The 19,746-nt window shown below is 39.6% G+C and overlaps 1 protein-coding gene across 1 annotated transcript in view; it reads left to right on the top strand.

The window, feature by feature from the left end:
- The window catches only part of LOC107838843, a 42,872-nt gene extending 23,656 nt beyond the window's left edge, over positions 1–19,216 (top strand). Inside the window, exons 11-22 of the mRNA XM_047395765.1 lie at positions 12,713–13,046; positions 13,494–13,587; positions 13,830–13,938; positions 14,359–14,630; positions 14,730–14,857; positions 15,163–15,397; positions 16,296–16,484; positions 16,584–16,873; positions 17,354–17,555; positions 17,634–17,876; positions 18,548–18,627; positions 18,734–19,216. Coding sequence (XP_047251721.1) covers positions 12,713–13,046; positions 13,494–13,587; positions 13,830–13,938; positions 14,359–14,630; positions 14,730–14,857; positions 15,163–15,397; positions 16,296–16,484; positions 16,584–16,873; positions 17,354–17,555; positions 17,634–17,876; positions 18,548–18,627; positions 18,734–18,881 — 2,324 coding nt within the window. The 3' untranslated portion in view covers positions 18,882–19,216. The remainder of the gene's footprint in view (positions 1–12,712; positions 13,047–13,493; positions 13,588–13,829; positions 13,939–14,358; positions 14,631–14,729; positions 14,858–15,162; positions 15,398–16,295; positions 16,485–16,583; positions 16,874–17,353; positions 17,556–17,633; positions 17,877–18,547; positions 18,628–18,733) is intronic.
- Positions 19,217–19,746: the final 530 nt, after the last annotated feature.

Raw genomic sequence — 19,746 nt, 5'->3', positions numbered from 1 at the left:
ATTTTGTAACAGTAAACAGTTTCGATGCTGAATATTCCTCCAGTGATAATCTTCTCCTTCCTTAATTTGAAGCTTGGACATTCTTCTACTCAAGTCACTCGCTCCCCTTCCCCTCTTGTAGTTGATACTTCAAGATGGACTAAAACTGTGATGTACAAGGCATGCAAAGCCTTTGGGATTAATACAGTGGGGTTTGAACATGAAATTCTCGATATGGTCCTACGAATGGAGCGAAAGAGGCAATCACAAATTGAGCAGCGAAAAGCATCCTCCAACACCAGAAACAAGGGGACAAAGAAACAGTCTTTAGAGCTTGAGAGGTTGAGTTGGGGTATGAATTTAGAGGGTAGAAAGTCAAGTGATCGGGACAAGACCTACAAAGCCTTCTTTGAATGAAGATTAAAATATTAAGTTGGAATGTGCGGGGGCTGAATAAGGCCGATAAGTGAACTACAATCAAATCTCTCATCCATAAATGGAAAACAGATATAGTATGTTGATAAGAAACAAAAGTGGCAGAATGGACTCCTTTTCATATTAGACAAGTCTAGGGGAACCACTGGGTAGAATGGGCGGAGCTAAAGCCAAATGGAAGAAGTGGCGGCATTATTGTACTATGGGACAAAAGATTCTGGTCTAAATTGATGTGCAACTTGGGGCATATACCATTTCTTGTATGTTGGAAAGCTCTCACGACCTCTTCAGGTGGTGTGAAGTGCTTCACAGGGGTTCATGGACCCACTCAAACCCTAAGAGGGAAGAACTATGGCATGAATTGGCAGCTATCAGAGGTCTTTGGGATGAACAGTTGGTGATAGGAGGTGATTTCAATGTTTGTATGTATGAAAGTGAAAGATACAACTGCGATCAAGGGCCATGAAATCTTTCACAGACACCATTCAAGACCTGGGCATCATTGATCTACCATTACAGAGGGCTCATTATACATGGTTCAGAGGGGGGTGACTCAATGCAAGCTTCTAGAATCGACAGATTCCTAATCTCTTCAGAAAGGGATGCAAACTTCAATGCTATCAAGCAGTTAGCTCTGCCAAGTGATACGGGACAGCCACCAACACTCGATAACAAGATGGAAACACACGATAACAAGATGGAAACTAAGCTATGGTAGCAACACCAAACCGAGAACATAAGAAACAAACACAACAAATGCGATAAAGTAAGACAGATAGTGAGACATACACTATTACAAGAAGTAGGAACTAAAGGATGTATCAAATCCTAGAACCCGTAAGACTTACAATAGTAACACCACACTCTTACGTAGACACAAGAGGGAATCCACCCCTCAAGCACCGACGTTTCTCGCCAAAATGCAATACTAGTGATTCCATACTAAGTGCTACCCTAGTTACGGTTTTCACTCTCTCAAGAGATGAGTTCTTTCAATCATTCATCTTTCAAAAAACTAAGTGAAATAAACCTAATAAGTGTTTATTTATGGGCTATTACATAAAGGGAAGAAAAAAACAAGATGCCCTTAATGAAAGAGGGGAGGCCATGGTGTGTTAAAACATCATGTGCAATCTCTTAAATGCCCTTCAAGAAGGGGGCAGCCATTGAGTGTTTGGACTAGATGAATGGGACGCCTCTTCAAAGCACTCCAAAGCCGTGGTTCTTCAAGCTTCAAGATGTGAAATCCCTTAGGGCTCTCGGGTAGGTATCAAGGAAGGCTCCCAAGCGACCTTCCAAACTTGGAATTACTTTATTGTATGCTCGAAACGGGTCCTCCATGCATGTCCTTGTACCCTCAATGTGACCAAAGCTTGAATCCTCATGCCTTGGCCTCGAATGATGTCATCAAAAACTACTAGGGCCATTTGTATTGTATCATCCTCCCCTTTTTGAAAAGGATTCGACCTCGAATCCAAACCTTGCAAGACCAAAGAGAAGACAAACAAGCACATTCTTATGACATGAGTGTTAGAGTTAGCACAATAAATAACATCATCATGCCACGACGGTACATACTTGAAATATAACTACGAATCCTTTGTCTTGGTTAAGAAAAGTTTAGTAAGAATGTTACAAAGGAATTGACTATGACAAGTAACATGAGATAAAGAAACTACAAAGGTCTCAATGGTATTACTAAGTCCGAAAGGTAAGGCTACCCTTGTCTTAGGAACCAGAAGGCACAATTGTTTCATTACCTCTTTAAGTGGCCTCATCAATCGTGGTGTCACTATTGGTCTCAAAGTCCACCAATCCCTTATAGCATTGTCATTTAAACAAGTGGACTAACCAACTAAACCCCTACCTCTACTTAATGCAAACCCGAAACTAACATGGATGTCATCATTGGCAAAGAGGTAGTATAGAAAAGAATTAAGTGTAAAGGCATGCATGGGTGAAGACAAAGCATTTAAGCATGTACACGCTCTTTCCTTCAAACAAATATACAACTTGGTATCCACAAGTTGGGATTCATGCAATTTAAGCATAAGTGTGTCAAGCAAGGATGCACACTTAGTAACATTACCCCAAAGAGTCAATGGCACCTTTGCCCCCTTGGGTTGTTAAGAAGGACTACACATTCCTTACTCTTAAGAGTACTCTCATCTTTCAAAAAGAGATTTCCATCTTTACGAGGAATGTTGTCACACCATAGTGGGTTAGCATATAGGCTATAGCCTTCAAAATAAGCTATACCATCACTCTCACCACTAGGTTCATTAGGAGTGTTTATATCATTTTCAAACAAGACATTATACCTAAAGAGAGCATGATCTATCCCGCGGGCAGATTTGGAACAAGCAAGTTCACTCTCTAAAAGGTCATTATCAAGTTTCAAAGAGGTTTCCAAGCACATGATTATCCCTATGAGCCAAGCAAACATTATAATCTCTATCAAAGGACAAGTTCACGGGTTCACTCCTATAAACATTTTCATTTACATGATTTCGATGAGCAAAACTAATAATAAGACTTTCATTACTCAATATGCTCAAAGAATCATCTCCAATCTCGTGATCAACTCTATCAACATCATCACTAACTTGAGCCCTCTCAAACACATCATACACATGCTCAAGTAGTGGACTATGTTCGTGAGTATGTTAATCATTACACACATCCTCACTAGACTCACCTTGATTTTCACAAGGGTCAACTAGTGTGTGAATACTCTTATGACATGGCAATAGAACCTTATTCAAGTTAAAAGTGCTAGCACTAGATGGACACAAATTATTCTTACGAGAAGAATCAATTTTGTCATCTATAGGATCAACCAGTGCTTGCTTACTTTACAATAAAAATTAGATCTTCTTGCAACCTAGCAATTCTAAGAGTGTCACAAAGGGAAGACTCATGCAATCCTTCTTTAGGCAAACCACCAACTACATCCACTTGGCTACTACTAGCCACATCACAACATTCTAAAATTGTAGGAGTGTCGAAGATAGCATTTTTACCTTGTAGATCATATGAGTGCGGCCTTTACCTTGGTGTGTGTCTTGGCAGCCCACTTGCTCCTTTGGAAAAGAGTGATTGGAGTTCCTTTGACCTTCCATGCGACCTAACCTTTCATTTATTGATGACAAGTCCGTGTGTAACCTTTCACACTTACGGTTGAGAGCTTCAAGGTAGGCCAAGATAGTATGGGCAACATTCTTATCCATGAGACCTAAGAAAGAAAATAAAAAAAACAGACAGACACGTTAGCTCAAAAAAGTATCCTCACCACGCTCTCACACTTTTGATCACCTCACACTTGGTTTCACAAGTGTTGTAAGTCGGCCTGTAATCCGTGAGACGTTGAGACATTGAGGGGTGAGTTCTACTCTTGTCCGGAATGGATTTTCGTTTGAAAGACTCGAAGAAATCTTGTCGGATGTGAGCCAAGAAACTACAACGATTCACAAACGATAAAAGCACACAACAAACGCAAACACGAATGAACGGACTCAAAAACTAACTTACAACCTAGTAGATGATTACTAGTTTATCAATTAGTATTAGAATCAATAAACGAAACTATAGGAACAAGTAAAAGAAACTAGGAATCCACAAATTTGAGCCTACAATTGGTGTGTTGTATGGAAATAGGTGACGTGGCAACCTCGGATTGGTTGCGGGTTTTGAAAAATTCTTATTTCAGTTTTTTTTCAACTTTGAAATTTTGTTCAACTTTGAATTCTTAAAGGGGAGTATATTTGGTTTTGGAGGGGAAGACAAGAAGTTTGGAGCCTTTTTTCACATTCAAAAAGGGTTGACTTGACTTGCACCTTTTGGGCAGGACATCTTTTTGAAGGGTTGGTGGCCCTTTCCTCTTTTGTCAACCTTGGAAAGAGTTCTCTCTCTTTTGGCAACAAACCTTTTTGAAAGTCCTTTTGTCCCTTACTTCTTTGGTATATCTTTGGGACTTGTTTCAAGACAAACAAGAGACTTCACTCTTTTCCACTTAGCCTTAAGATCAAAACACCGCTATTGAAGGTTTTTCTTGAACAAGACATGAAGAATCGTTATGAACACCAAGAACCTTCAGTAGAACCTTGAAGACTAAGGTTCACGTTGGACCTTTAACTAACCACGACACTATTTCAAGCTCAAAACCACCACAACAATAACAACAACACACTTTCAAACGTGAATCCATAACAATCAACACCAATAACACGCTTAAGAGGGAATCCGCAACAACACACGTAGGAGCTCAACCTTGGGATCTAGACTCCTTTAGTGTTAGTGAAGAAAAACCCTAACACTAGAAACAATCAAGACAAGCAAAATACTCCTAGATCTAGGTCTTTAAAGTCTCGGCCAAGATGCAAACAAGAACACTAACTCTCGGCCAAGGAATAACACAAGAACAACTTTTTTTTTTTGTGGGATTTTCGATTTTGGACACTTCTTCTAGTGTTAGGAAACAAAGATCTAACACTAGAACACACAAAACACACAAAATTCAAGATCAAAATTTCGGCCAAGTGCCAAAAAACGGGACAGAATGTGTTTCTTTTGGATTTTCAGTTTTCTACATTTTTTTTTGATTTTTCAAGATAGCAAGCCTAAGATTGATCTCGTGGGAACGGAATCAATCCTTGCTCTGATACCAAATAATACGGGACAACCACCAACACACGATAACAAGATGGAAACACACGATAACATGATGGAAACTAAGCTATGGCAGCAACACCAAACCGAGAACATAAGAAACAAACACAACAAATACGATAAAGTAAGATAGTGAGACATACACTATTATAAGAAGTAGGAACTAAAGGATGTATCAAATCCTGGAACCCCTAAGACTTACAATAGTAACACCACACTCTTACGTAGACACAAGAGGGAATCCATTACTCAAGCACCAACGTTTCTAACCAAAATGCAACACTAGTGATTCCACATTAAGTGCTACTCTGATTACGGTTTTCACACTCTCTCAAGAGATGAGTTCTTTCAATCATTCATCTTTCAAAAACTAAGTGAAATAAACCTAATAAGTGCTTATTTATAGGCTATTACATCATCATCAACAACAACAACAGTCCCAGTGTATTCCCACAAAGTGAGGTCTAGGGAGGGTAAAATGTACGCAGTCCATACCACCTTCGAGGAAGTAGAGAGGTTGTTTCCGATAAACCCCCGGCTCAAGATATAGAATAATATACCAAGATCGTAATGAAATATAAAACTGGATGGGTAGCATAACAAAATAAAGGGTAAGAAATAATAACACTAGATATTCGAGAAAAGGAAATAAGAGAACAACGAACAATATGTAATAAGAAATAAGGAAAACGGATACCCATGTAGTAGTCACACACATTCACAGACCTAAGACACCTATCACACCCAAACTCTCCTAACACCTAGCCACAACCCACCCACTCACACTAGCCTTCTACCCTAATCCGCGACCTCCACACCTTCCTGTCTAGGGTCATGTCCTTAGTAAGATGAAACAACTCCATGTCCTGCCTAATTACCTCCCTCCAGTATTTCTTTGGCCTACCTCTACTCCTACTGAAGCCATCCAAAGCTAGCCTTTCGCACCTTCGAACTGGGGCATCTGTGCCCCTCCTCATCACATGCCCAAACCATCTTAACCTTCCTTCTCGTATCTTATCCTCCATCGAAGCCACTTCCACCTTCTCCTGGATAGTCTCATTCCTAACTTTATCCCCTCTAGTAAGGCCACACATCCAACGCAACATTCTCATTTCCGCCACCTTCAATCTTTGAATATGTGATTTCTGGACTGGCCAACACTCCGCTCCATACAACATGGCCGGACGGACTGCCACTCTGTAGAATTTGCCTTTAAGCTTAAAGGGTACCTTCTTATCTCACAACACTTTCGAGGCAAGCCTCCATTTCATCCAGCCTGCTCCAATACGTTTAGAGACATCCTCATCAATCTCGCCATTCCCCTGAATCATAGACCCTAGATACTTAAAACTATCCTTCATCCTGAGAATCCTACCTTACCACCATACTGTCCTCCATACACGAGTCACTAAACTTGCATTCCAAATACCTTGTCTTGGACCTACTCAACCTGAACCCCTTAGATTCGGGTTTGCCTCCAAACCTCCAATTTCTCATTCACACCCCTTCGTGTCTCGTCAATCAGCACTACATCATCTGCAAATAACATATACCACAATACCTCACCTTGAATCCTCCGCGTCAGCACGTCCAACACCAACGCAAAAAAGAATGGGCTAAGAGTCGATCCCTGATGCAAACCAGTCTCGACTGGAAAATGCCCTGAGTTACCTCCCACTGTCCTCACCCGAGTCTTATTTCCCTCGTACATGTCCTTAATAACTCTGATGTATGCCACCGGAACTCCTCTTGCCTCTAAGCAACTCCAAAACACCTCCCTGGGGACTGTCATACGCCTTCTCCAAATCGATGAACACCATGTGCAAATCCCTCTTGCTTTCCCTATACTGCTCCACCAATCTTCTTACCAGGTGGATTGCTTCTGTCGTCGAGCGACCAGGCATAAAACCAAACTGATTCTCCGTAATGGACACGACCTTTCTCAATCTCTGTTCAACCACCCTCTCCCTAATTTTCATAGTGTGACTCAAAAGCTTAATACCCCTATAATTGTTGCAACTCTGAACGTCACCCTTGTTTTTATATAACAGAATCATCGTACTCCATCTCCAAGCCTCAAACATCCTCGCAGTCTTGAAAATGACGTTGAACAAATCAGTCAACCATCTCAAGCCTGCCCCACCAGCATACTTCCAAAAATCCACTGGAATCTCGTCAGGCGCCGTCGCCGTCGCCCTACCTCTCCGCATCTTACGAACAACCTCTCTGACCTCCTCCACTTTAAAATTTACAATAACAGAAAACTCGGCTCTCCTCCGAGCGCTCCAACTCCCCTAACACAAAACCCCTGTCCCCTTCCTCGTTTAAAAATCTATGAAAATACTCCTGCCATCTCTTCTTAATGTGAACATCCTCCATCAAAACTCTACCTTCTTCCCCCTTAATGCACTTCACTTGATCGAGGTCACGACCCTTCCTCTCCCTAGCCTTATCAAGCCTATACAACCTTTTTCCCCCCCTTTCTCCTCTAACCCCGCATATAAGCTCTCAAACGTTGCTATCTTAGCAGCCGTAACTGCTAACTTAGTCTCTTTCCTAGCAACTTTGTAGACCTCCATATTCACCCGTTTCTCCTCTTCATCCTTATTTTCAATCAACTTAACATACGCCCCCTTCTTAATCTCTACTTTCTTCTTAACTTCATCATTCCACCATCAATCACCCTTATGTCGATCGGCCTGACTCCTGGAAACCCCTAGCACTTCTTTAGCCGTCTCTCTGATGCAGCTGTCCGCCTTGTCCCACATAAGATCCACGTCCCCCTTACACTCCCAAACCCCCACTCCCGCTACCTTCTCCCTTATCTCCAGCGCACTAACTGGCGTCAAGCCACCCCACTTAATTCTGGGTCGACCCTCTCCGGCCCTACTCTTATTGCTCTTCTTGATAAACAAGTCCATAACCAGAAGCCTGTGCTGAGTCGAAAAATGCTCACTCGGGATGACTTTACAATCCTTACAAAGAACCCTATCCCCCTTCCGAAGCAACAGAAAGTCATGAGTCTTGGCTGATGCGCTTCGGAAGGTAATCAGGTGCTCCTCCTTCTTTGGGAAGCTCGAATTCACAACCACTAGCCCTTAATGAGAGAGGGGCGACCATGGTGTGTTAAAACACCATGTGCAATCTCTAAAATGCCCTTCAAGAAGGGGCGGCCATCGAGTGTTTGGACTTGATGAATGGGACGCCTTTTCAATGCACTCCAAAGCCGTGGTTCTTCAAGCTTCAAGATGTGAAATCCCTTAGGGCTCTCGGGTAGGTATCAAGGAAGGCTCCCAAGCAACCTTCCAAACATGGAATTGTTTTATTGTACGCTCAAAACGAGTCCTCCATGCATGTCCTTGTACCCTCAATGTGACCAAAGCTTGAGTCCTCATGTCTTGGCCTCAAATGATGTCATCAAAAACTACGAGGGCCATTTGGCTCGTATCACCAAGAATAGTATCTGATCACAGGCCTTTGCTTTTGGAATGTGGGGATTGGGAAGCTAACCCTCTTACTTTAAATTTGAAAACATGTGGCTTGAAGTGGAGGGTTTCATTGAGAAGGTAAAAGGTTGGTGGCAAAGTTACACTATCAGGGGTAGTCCAGATTTTATTCTCTTGCAGAAGCTAAGAAAAAGACAAAAATTAGAGTGAGTTGGTTTGTATTAAGGAGGAGAAAAAGAATTCAAATAAGGAATTAGCGGTATGCCAACACATATTGTTTCTACTTCCTGTACTAGGAATAAACATGAAGAAGAGTGCAAGGTTTTCCATTTCTTCTATTGTAGTTTTCATACTCAAAACATTTTGAGACAGTTGAGATTACATCACAGATTGGAACAGGGAAACTTTCGGTATATTGGAAGCGCAAAAAAAAAGCTACTTGATGAGCTAGCTTTACTTGATCAAGCAACTGAAAACAGATATTTGTCTCGGCCTGAGAAAGAGAAATGTTTGCATTTGAGAGGTGAACTGGGAAAAATGGCCAAAGCTGGGGAGACTCTTGGAGGCAAAAATCCAGATGTTTATGGCTCAAAGAAGGCGATTGAAACACCAAATTCTTCTCGAGAATGGCTATATGGCTATAATTCAAATAGAAGAAATAATTCCATAGATAGGATGTTGATTGGAGAGGAGCTTATTGAGGACAGTGAAAAGATCAAATTAGAAATTCTAAGGTTCTACCAAGGCCTTTACAAAGAGGAGGAGCAATGGAGACCTAGTGCAAAATTTGAAAATCTAGCCACCATCTCTACAACTGAGAAAGAGTTGCTGGAAAGAGCTTTTGAGGAAGAAGTTTTGGCTCTAATAAACTCATGTGCCCCGATAAAAGCCGGACGGTTACACAATGACTTTTTATCAAATGACTTGGGCTTTCACTAAAGCAAACATCATGAATGCTCTTAATCACTTTTACTAGCACTGCTGCATGGTCAAATCTAGTAATGCCTCTTTTATTGCTCTAGTCCCTTAGAAGAAAGGATTTGTAGAACTTAGAGATTTTAGGTCTATTAGTCTCATTGGCAGCGTCTACAAAATAGTAGCCAAGCTCCTAACGGAAAAGATTAAATCTGTAATTGGGAAGTTGGTCTAGGGGAGCAAAATACTTTTCTTAAAGATAGACAAATAACAGATGCATTACTGGTGGCCAATAAATTGCTTGATGAGAGGCTAAAAAGTGATATTCCTGGTATACTTTGCAAGCTTAATGTTAAGAAAGCTTTTGATAAAGTTAGTTGGGCCTACCGACTGTCTATGCTAAAGGAAATGGGGTTTGGGGATAGATGGATCAAATTCAGGCTCACCAAATTCAGCCTCACCACTGAGAAATATTCTATTCTTGTTAACAGACCCCCAGTTGGCTTTTTCCATAAAAAGGGATTAGACAAGGTGATCCCTTGTTCCCTTTTCTGTTTATTCTAGCCATGGAAGGCCTAAGCAAGATGCTTGAAAAAGCAAGGCAGTTAGAATGTATAGAAGGGTTTCGAGTAGGCATTAGTGATGACAACTCAGTTTCAGTCTCACATAGTCTCACATCTACTCTACGTTGATGATACCCTTGTTTTTTGTGGGGCTGAGAAACTACAAATGCAATATCTTAACCTCACACTTTGAAGCAATCTCAGGTCTGCATATCAACATGTCAAAAAGTGTTATCTTTTGGTTAATGAGGTGGAAAACATGGATGAATTGGCTGGAATTAGGGGTTGTGGTATAGTCTCCTTCCCTACAACCTATTTAGGTTTACCTCTGGGAGCAAAATACAAGGCTGCTGAAGTATGGAATGGAGTGATAGAAATGGTGGAGAAGAAATTAACTTTCTGGCAGATGCAGTACCTCTCCATGGGTGGTAGGTTGGTTTTAATTAACCGTTTTCTGGATATTATACCTACCTACATCATGTCCCTCTTTCCTATACCCTCTAAGGTCCTTAAGCATCTTATAATGTAAGGAGAACGTTCCTATGGAAAGGCAATAGTGAAGGTTATACATTTCATTTGGTGGATTGGTCACAGGTTATCAAACCAAAAACTTGAGTGGTTTGGGAATCAAAGACTTATCGAAGCACAATAGTAGCTTGCTTATGAAATGGTGGTAGAGGTATGGTCAAGAAACTGCTAGTCTTTGTAAACGGGTGGTGACTGCCAAGTACGGGAAACAAAATCACTGCAGTACCAGCACAGGCACAGCTCCCCATGGTGTTGGACCCTGGAAACACATAAGCAAGCTCAGATATGATTTCTTCCTTGATGTCTTGTTTTCAGTTGGAAATGGAAATTTAGTGAGTTTCTGGAATGAAAAATGGCTTATCTACCAACCCTTGAAGATCTCTCACCCCAACCTCTATCGATTAGCTGTGAACCCCTACTCTACAGTTGCACAAAATAGAGCCGGCACCTCATGGAACCTCCTCCTTAGAAGAAACTTGCAAGATTGGGAACTAGAGGAGATCTTTGATCTTTACAAAATTTTAGAAGACCGCACCATAAATCCCTGGGCCAGTGACAAGCTAAGATGGGGTAGTTCAAGTAAGGGGTCTTACTCAGTCAAGGCAGGTTATAGTAAATTGAGTGCTCAAAATGAAGTGAATGAACACTGGCCTTGGAAGCTGATTTGGAGAACTAAACTCCCCTATAAAATCATGTGCTTTACATGGACAGCCATCAGGGAGGCAATCCTAACTCAAGACAACCTTTGCAGAAGAAAGTTTCAACTAGCAAATAGGTGTTTTATGTGCCAACATAGCTCAGAAACAGTCAACCATTTACTATTGCATTGGTCAGTTGCATCTGATTTGTGGAACATGTTCTTATCAATTTCTGGGATTAGTTGGGTATTGCCGCGGAATGTGAAGGAAACTATGGAAAGCTGGAACCATTGGGTAGTTGACAGAACCATCAAAAAGATCTGGCAAATGATATCAGCATGCATTTTTTGGAGTCTCTGGTTGGAAAGAAATCGTAGATGTTTTGATGGGATTTCAAATCCTAACTCTTCTCTGAATTTTAAGTGTTTGACGTTTCTTTTCAGCTAGAGCAATTTAACCCATGCAAGTGATGTTATTCCTCTTGTAAATTTCATTAGTTCCTTGTCTTTGGCTTAACAGCCATACTTTTTGCACATTTAGGGAAATGGCTCAATGTTATATCTGTAGGTTTTTGTATCTAGGAGCTTTCCCTAATTTTCTTTGTACTGTTTTCAGCATCTTCTTGATGCCAGTCAATATAACTATTACTTCATCAAAAAAAAAAAAAAAAACCTCTAGTGCTTTCTACATCATTCTCTCATTCCATATACTTCAATTGAGATAAGGTTTCATCTTCCATGTTGCCTTCCTTTCATTGCTGATCCTCTTCAATCTCAAACTTGTAATTGCTTCCGACTGAGGTCTTAGTACTTTTGTTTGATAAAATGATTGATTATCTCTCTTTGATGAGAGAAGAGAGCATGGATCAGGTGATCCATTGGATTGTTCTGAACCAACCATCTTGGACCTAGAGAATTTGCTTTGGATGGAAAGCTTTGATTAAACAGATAAAAGACCTAGAAAAAAAGTTATAGATTCTTCTTCTAAGCTCACTTCGCTTCTTTAAGCTCTGTCTGATTATTTCAAAATCAAGCGTTAATTGAACAAGAAAACGACCTTTCTAAATGTGATATATTCTTTTGTCAAATATGTCAGGAGTAAAATATCACATTTGCAACAAATTCTCTGATCTTTCAACTTTGTGTGCTTTTACTTAAAACCAGTATCAAGTGCAGGTTTTTTGTTTGAGTGCTGATAATTCGTCCAAGTTATATCCATTCTGGTGTGAATGTTATCCTGGTGCTCAACACATTTCATGAGGTCCAGTTGCATGTTATTATGTGACCATTTGTGATGAATGACGGTTATGGTTTTAAATGCTTTCTCACAAGTCATCAGCATTTGTGATGAATGATGGTTATGGTTTTTAATGCTTTCTCATGAGTCATCTTTGGGTAAAAAAGGGCAACCCAGTGCACTAAAGCTCTCGCTATGCACAGGGTCCGGGGAAGGGCCCCACCACAAGGGTGTAAGTCATCTTTGGGTATTGTATTAATTTGTTTTCTGTCTTTCTTATTTTTCTGTTGCCACCCTAATGCAGTGATAGGTTCATGGGAGCATCCCCTGATGTATCTGTCGGTTAAAGGCAAAGTTGTCTCTGATGGGGACAGCTTTGAAGAAAGCTTCAGGAATAAAGGTTATCTAAATAGAGGTCAGTACATAGGGCCTGGAGGTGGATCTGGTGGAAGTATTCTATTATTTTTGAAATCACTGCACCTTGGTGATTCTGGTATCATGTCAAGCATCGGAGGTAGTAGCAGTTCCAGTGGTGGTGGAGGTGGAGGTGGTGGACGGATACACTTTCACTGGTCAGAAATTCCTACTGGAGATGTGTATCAGCCAATAGCGACTGTGAATGGAAGCATCTATACAAGGTTTGTGCAGATATGAAACAACATATTGCTAATAATTTTATTTTAACAAGTTGCGCTATTGTTACGGTGATTTGTGCTATTGAGTATTGATTTGAGTAGAAAGTGTTCACAGAAGTCTAATCATTCATAAAGCTTATATCTTCAAGAGAGCGTCTTTTTATTTGGTTATATCTTTATAGTGTCAGGAGCAGTTGGAAAGTAGTTAAAGCAGAATATTTTCATTAATATGTTTTGATTATTGTTAATGTGCTCTTTTGTCCAGAAAATTGCTTAAATTATTGTAAATAAGTTGTGCTGGAAGTGTGATACTTGAAGAGTCTCAGGAGAGGTTTTTAATGAATCTCTGAATCAATTACTAATTCAGTACATATGTTGACTAATATCACTTTAATAATGGTTCCAGGAATAACTTTTGTTGTATTTCTGTCATGACTGCTGTTTCCTCAGGGGTGGAGTGGGTGGAGAGCTAGGTGGTACTGGTGGAAGTGGAACTTTTTCTGGAAAGCCATGTCCAAAAGGGCTTTATGGGATTTTCTGTGCGGTAAGTGCCAAACAATATCTATAAGCTTTTCTTTGTTTAAGGTTGTACTTGAAACAGCGTGAGAGAAGGTCAAAGAAAAAACTTCGTGGAGGGAGGGAGTGATACATTTCTTTTTTCATATCATTATCCTGTTGCCTTTTCAGACTGTTGTATCTTTTTTTTACCTTCCCTGAATTCAGAAATGACTGAATTTGTGTTTTTTCTCTTTGTTTTATTGGAATTCCTCTGTTGTGTCTTTACAGGAATGCCCACTTGGTACTTTCAAAAATGTCACAGGATCTGACAGGGCCCTTTGTAATTCATGCCCAAATGATGAGCTCCCACATCGAGCTGTTTATATATCTGTCCGAGGTATGAAAAATGATGAGATGTTTATAGCAGCTGGAAAGGTTTTTGTAGTCCGTATAATAGAGGAAATAAAGAGGCCAGATATGAGTTACTTTCACTGAATGTAGATGTTTTTTTTTTTTTTTTTTGTGTTAGGGGTCGATTTACTTTTTTAAAAGAGAATCTCTTGGGACACGTGGTTTTAAGTCACTTCTAAATAAGTACTCCGCTTTGTGCAGTCTACTAGTCGATCAATAACTAACATACAAAACATCTAAGTCAGTGAGATTAACTTGTACAAGTCGCTGTATTCCCTACTTTATGGACAGAATATTTTGCTTACCCTGTTCAAAATTCGTGGCATTTTGTTCCCTACACAGGTTTTCTGTTGATATATGGTGGTTGAATTTTAAACTGACTTTTAAGGGGCTTTCCTTGTTATAGGTGGTGTTACAGAACGTCCTTGTCCTTACAAATGTGTTTCAGAGAGATACCATATGCCTCATTGTTATACAGCTCTTGAAGAACTAATCTACACATTTGGAGGGCCTTGGCTATTTGTTTTTCTCCTTTTAGGCCTTCTCATTTTGTTAGCCTTAGTTCTTAGTGTAGCTCGGATGAAGTTTGTTGGTGTCGATGAGTCACCTGGTCCTGCTCCCACACAACAGGGGTCCCAAATTGATCACTCATTTCCGTTCCTGGAGTCACTAAATGAGGTTTGCCCGATGTCTTTCTTGTTGACATACAACTGTTCACTGTATTAGATTGATACATTTTCCTAGGTCTGTTGGAGTTTGACATTGTCTTTCTTTCAGGTTTTGGAAACAAACAGGGTTGAGGAGTCACAAAGCCATGTCTATAGATTGTACTTTTTAGGTCCAAATACATTCAGTGAACCCTGGCATCTGTCTCATACTCCTCCCCAGCAAATAAAAGAAGTCGTGTAAGATGATTTTTTTTTTTTTATTGTCCTCGTATCTTCAGTTTACTCTTTTGTTTAGAATGCATTGCTTTGGCTGTTACACATGTTTCATCGAAGTCTTTCTCGGGTTGGCTCTTTTCAAGTTCTCTCTTGCATTACTTAGAAGGAAAACGAAGAAAAAGGATAGGCACTTCTCTTTCCGTCTCTATTTTCCCTGGGTTCTTCGTTTTAATTTGTTTTTCCTAATTTTTTTTTTTAAACTATCTTCAAAAAACAAGCTACAAACTGGGAAATAGCTAATCAGTGGTTCTGTATTTATCTGCCAGATATGAGGGTGCCTTCAACACCTTTGTGGATGAGATCAATACAATTGCTGCCTACCAATGGTGGGAAGGAGCAGTGCATAGCATTCTTTGTATCCTTGTGTATCCTCTTGCATGGTCTTGGCAGCAATGGCGGCGTAGAATGAAGTTGCAACGTCTTCGTGAATTTGTTCGGTCGGAATATGATCATGCTTGCTTACGTTCTTGTAGATCACGTGCTCTATATGAGGGGCTGAAGGTTAGATTATGCTGGACTTTGATCAAGTATCATTTGTCATAATTTTGTGTTTGATCATATTTAGAAACTAGAATGTGCGAAAGTTCACTTTGTTCTATTTTTAGCTGTTCAAACTCCAATTTTAGTACTCTGGCTTTGTGTATGCTTGTGTTATGCAGGTGAGAGTCTCTTGGGTATTTTACTAGTAGAACTTTATTTATTCATTGATAAAATGGCATAATTATTTTCTTAATTTTGAAACTACAGAATCTTCATTCTGTCAGGGTCTTGAGAGTACAACCATATCATGTTGAGCTGGAAAAACAGTATCTCCATTGCGCATAGCTCTGCTTATTGTTAGTAGCAGCCGTACTGATATGTACCTTTCACCTTGTATACTTCCATCTGCGTGCTATTTTTTTTAATTGACAGTTGTGGAAATCTGTGGACAAGCCTTATACCAAAAGAGGAGAACCTACACCAAAATATTGTTCTCAGCAAAAGAGATCCAATCCTCTATACAGACAGGGGTCTCATAAGTACATCAAAAAGGAACTAAAGACAACATACTACTTAAATTTGCATGCTATAACTCAAATTTTGATTTCATCTATAGCCTCTTCTGTTTTCCACCGTCTATTTCGTCCTGAAACTTGAAGTCTTCCATCTAAATTTTGTTTTTCAGCCATGCTCAACCGCTTCTAAAGGTTAACGTGTTATAAATTTATGGCTGGATATGTCAGATGTTGAATTGAACTTTTTCTTAATATATTTGTTATGATTTTCTTTTACAGTTGCAAAACTTTTAAGTGTCATTTCGCCCTGTTTTTATTTGATCTTACGTGTAGTCCCAAAAGCAAGAAACATATGGTTCGAGAATGACTTTTCAACCTTACCTTATAAGTCTTCATGATTGTAGGTAGCAGCAACACCTGATCTCATGCTAGCATATGTGGACTTTTTTCTTGGCGGTGATGAGAAGCGAAGCGATCTGCCTCCTAGTCTTCACCAGAGGTTTCCGATGTCTCTTCTGTTTGGTGGTGATGGAAGTTATATGGCTCCACTCTCTTTGAATAATGACAATGTTATCACCAGTCTTATGAGTCAGGTTAGTCATCCACTACAAAACAATAAAGGAATTTAGAGACAGAATTATGGTTTTCTGGATGCTTTAATCACTTTGTACTTATGAGATGCTTGTTTTCAGTCCATTCCTCCTACTACATGGTACCGTCTTGTGGCTGGTTTGAATGCTCAGTTGCGTTTGGTACGTCGGGGTTGCCTTAGTACAATGTTTCGCCCGGTGCTTAGATGGCTTGATACTTTTGCCAATCCTGCTTTAAGGATCTATGGTATCCGCGTAGATGTTGCATCTTTCCAAGCAACAACCGACATCTATACTCAATTTGGTCTTTTGGTGTGTGTTATCGAAGAAGAAACTGGGCTACTTCCCTTTGAAGATCCTGATGAAGGTTCCAGAAGTGAACAACTATCATGGTATGCTGGCATTTAGAGTTCCCTTCAGATACTTCATTTAGTTTCTCCTGCCTTTTGTCCCCACTCCCCATATGCATTGTTTGTAGTGCTGTCAGTTGCTGTCATTTATGGTGAAATTTATATATGGATATCTTGTGGTCACTGAAGAAGGGGCGGGAGGGGAGTGGCAGAAGAGGGCTGGGTTTTACTCATCTGAAGATCCTTGATTAGTTAGTTCATGTCTGCATGTTAAAGTATATTTTTTAATAATAATGTCCCTTTGAATGGGAGTCTTGCTCGAAAAATAGCAATTCATAGCTATTGCATCCTCGAACATTATCTGTACCAGTCTCTGCCATTTTTGCTATTTAGACTAGGCACCAAATAGTTCCACCCTTTGATACGAGGAGGGATATCAATATTGATTTCACATCATTCCCTTTATTTGGCTCCCCCACACTTGCAAATGCCTACTTGATCTATCTGTTTCATTGTTTGCAGTGATAGCAGCATAGATGGGCAGAATCCTGCAGTCTATCTAAGAGATGAATCAATTTTAAGGGGGGATGAAAACAGCACTGTAAAGCGAAAGTTTTATGGTCGGATTTTAGACATTGACAGCTTAAAGATGCTCAAGGAGAAAAGAGATCTGTTTTATGTTCTCTCTTTTCTAATCCATAACACTAAACCAGTTGGTCACCAGGTGTGTCCCGCTCTCTCTGCATCTCTTAGAGGGTGGCCTTTAAGTTTCAATACTGAGGACATTTGGTTAATATTGCAGGATCTTGTTGGTTTGGTCATTTCGATACTGCTGCTGGGCGATTTTAGTTTAGTGCTGCTTACTTTACTCCAGCTTTATTCAATTTCCTTGGCAGATGTCTTTCTGGTTTTGTTTGTTTTACCTCTTGGGATGTTACTTCCATTTCCTGCTGGAATTAATGCTCTCTTCAGTCATGGACAAAGGCGTTCTGCTGGTCTTGCACGTGTTTATGCATTGTGGAACATTACATCCCTGATAAATGTTGTAAGTAACCTTTCCCTTAAAAAGAAAAAGAGTATTATGCATGTAGCAAACTTGTTTTAGTAATCTATATGTTCCTTCCTACCATATATACCTTTCATAGGGCCTAGAAATAGTCAGCATTCTTTAGATGGTCCTTATATTCTGCCTTTCCTTTCCTCTTTACTTAATGTGTCATACTCTGGGATTGACTGATGGAGGGAACGCTGCAATATCGCTGATGTTCGATATAAAAGTCTCTTTAGTATAGGACTTCACATCTTCTCTGGTAGCCGATTTCTGTTCTTTTTATCTGTTAGATTATTTTCCCCTGATGAAGTGTCAATTAGTTTGGAGTTATGATCTTGGTACACTCCAAGAATGGGATCACTTGGAACTACTTCCTCTCCCAAATTTGAATCCAATCCTCTTTTGTTTATCTAAGAAATTGTTTCCACTTGCTTAACATATATTGTTACCAGAATATTAGTTGCATAATCTACGACCATAAAAAGGTCGTAGATGGCTGAGATGCATCTCTAGTTCTTTTGTCATGAGAAGTTTTGATCTTTTTTATCGACAGATTAGGACCATTCACTGTCTAAACCATTCACCAAGGGTGTTAATAACTTTTACTTAATCAACAGTTTTCGAGTTATGCCTACTTACACTGTATATCATCAATTTCGTACCAGATTGTTGCATTTTTCTGTGGATATGTCCACTATAGCACCCAGTCAAGCAGAAAGCTTCCTTACTTTCAGCCATGGAACATGTGAGCATCCTGAAGTTTGTCCAATGTTGTCCTTTGAAATTTATTCAATTTTGTACTGTTGTGAAAATTTGCATGACACTGTCAAACAACGTTTTTGGTCTTGCAGGGATGAAAGTGAGTGGTGGATATTTCCTTTTGCACTGGTTCTGTGTAAATGTATACAATTGCAGCTCGTAAATTGGCATGTCGCTAATCTAGAGATTCAAGACAGGTCGTTGTATAGCAATGACTTTGAACTATTTTGGCAATCATAATACTCAGCTGAGCAGGGATGTATTCCGCTAACACCCTATCTTTTTTCTGGGTTCATTTTGATTATTCTGCATCACCCACTTTTTGCCTCTTTATATAGTCGTTTAGATAGTGAATTGTCACAGATGTAGAAAGGAATTGGGTAGCGAAGAGAAGAAAGAGTAGATAGAAATACTGAGAGGCATTCATTGTGTAACACCCCCCACTTTCGGTTGTGCAGTTGTGTTTTTTCACTGTAAATATCTAAGAGATCCCTCTCTTTTCTGGAATTCCAATGTAATCTTAAGGGTGATGATCATTAGTTTATTATTCAATAAGATGTGCTTTCCTACCTAAATTTTGTTACCTTCGAGTGTAGTACCTACCTTTCTGAATTACTAGTGCAAAAATCAAGCTCAGTTCGAAGTGTCATCGTCCTCTTTTATTTTTTATTTTGGTGTGCTCCGTAGAATATGATTTTCTTCAGATATGGATACAAAAAAATTTTCGGGTAGATTTGTTCTCATTTGGCTAGGTGTGTGTAAAAATCGAATCGATCAATAGAAATGTTATTGGGTTAATAGTTTTTTAGTGATTTTATAATTTTTTTATTGGGTTATTGGTTTGGTTTTGAATTTTTTGGTTGGGTTATTTGGTAAATCGATCATCCAATAAGGTTATACTAAATTATTAATGGAAAAGGGTCAAAATATCCTTGAAATATCTGAAATGGATAAAAATATTCTTCATTAATTTTTTGGCTCAAAAATTCCTCTTCATTAAATATTTTGCTAAAAAATGTCTCTTCCTCTAATAGAATTTCACCAAGCATGCCACCTAGGTAAAATTTCTTTTTTAATTTTACAATTCAATTTATAATCCGACCTG

This window comes from Capsicum annuum, chromosome 8 (assembly GCF_002878395.1).
Source record: "Capsicum annuum cultivar UCD-10X-F1 chromosome 8, UCD10Xv1.1, whole genome shotgun sequence".
NCBI lineage: Eukaryota > Viridiplantae > Streptophyta > Magnoliopsida > Solanales > Solanaceae > Capsicum > Capsicum annuum.
This window is presented reverse-complemented; position numbering and strand designations above follow the sequence as displayed.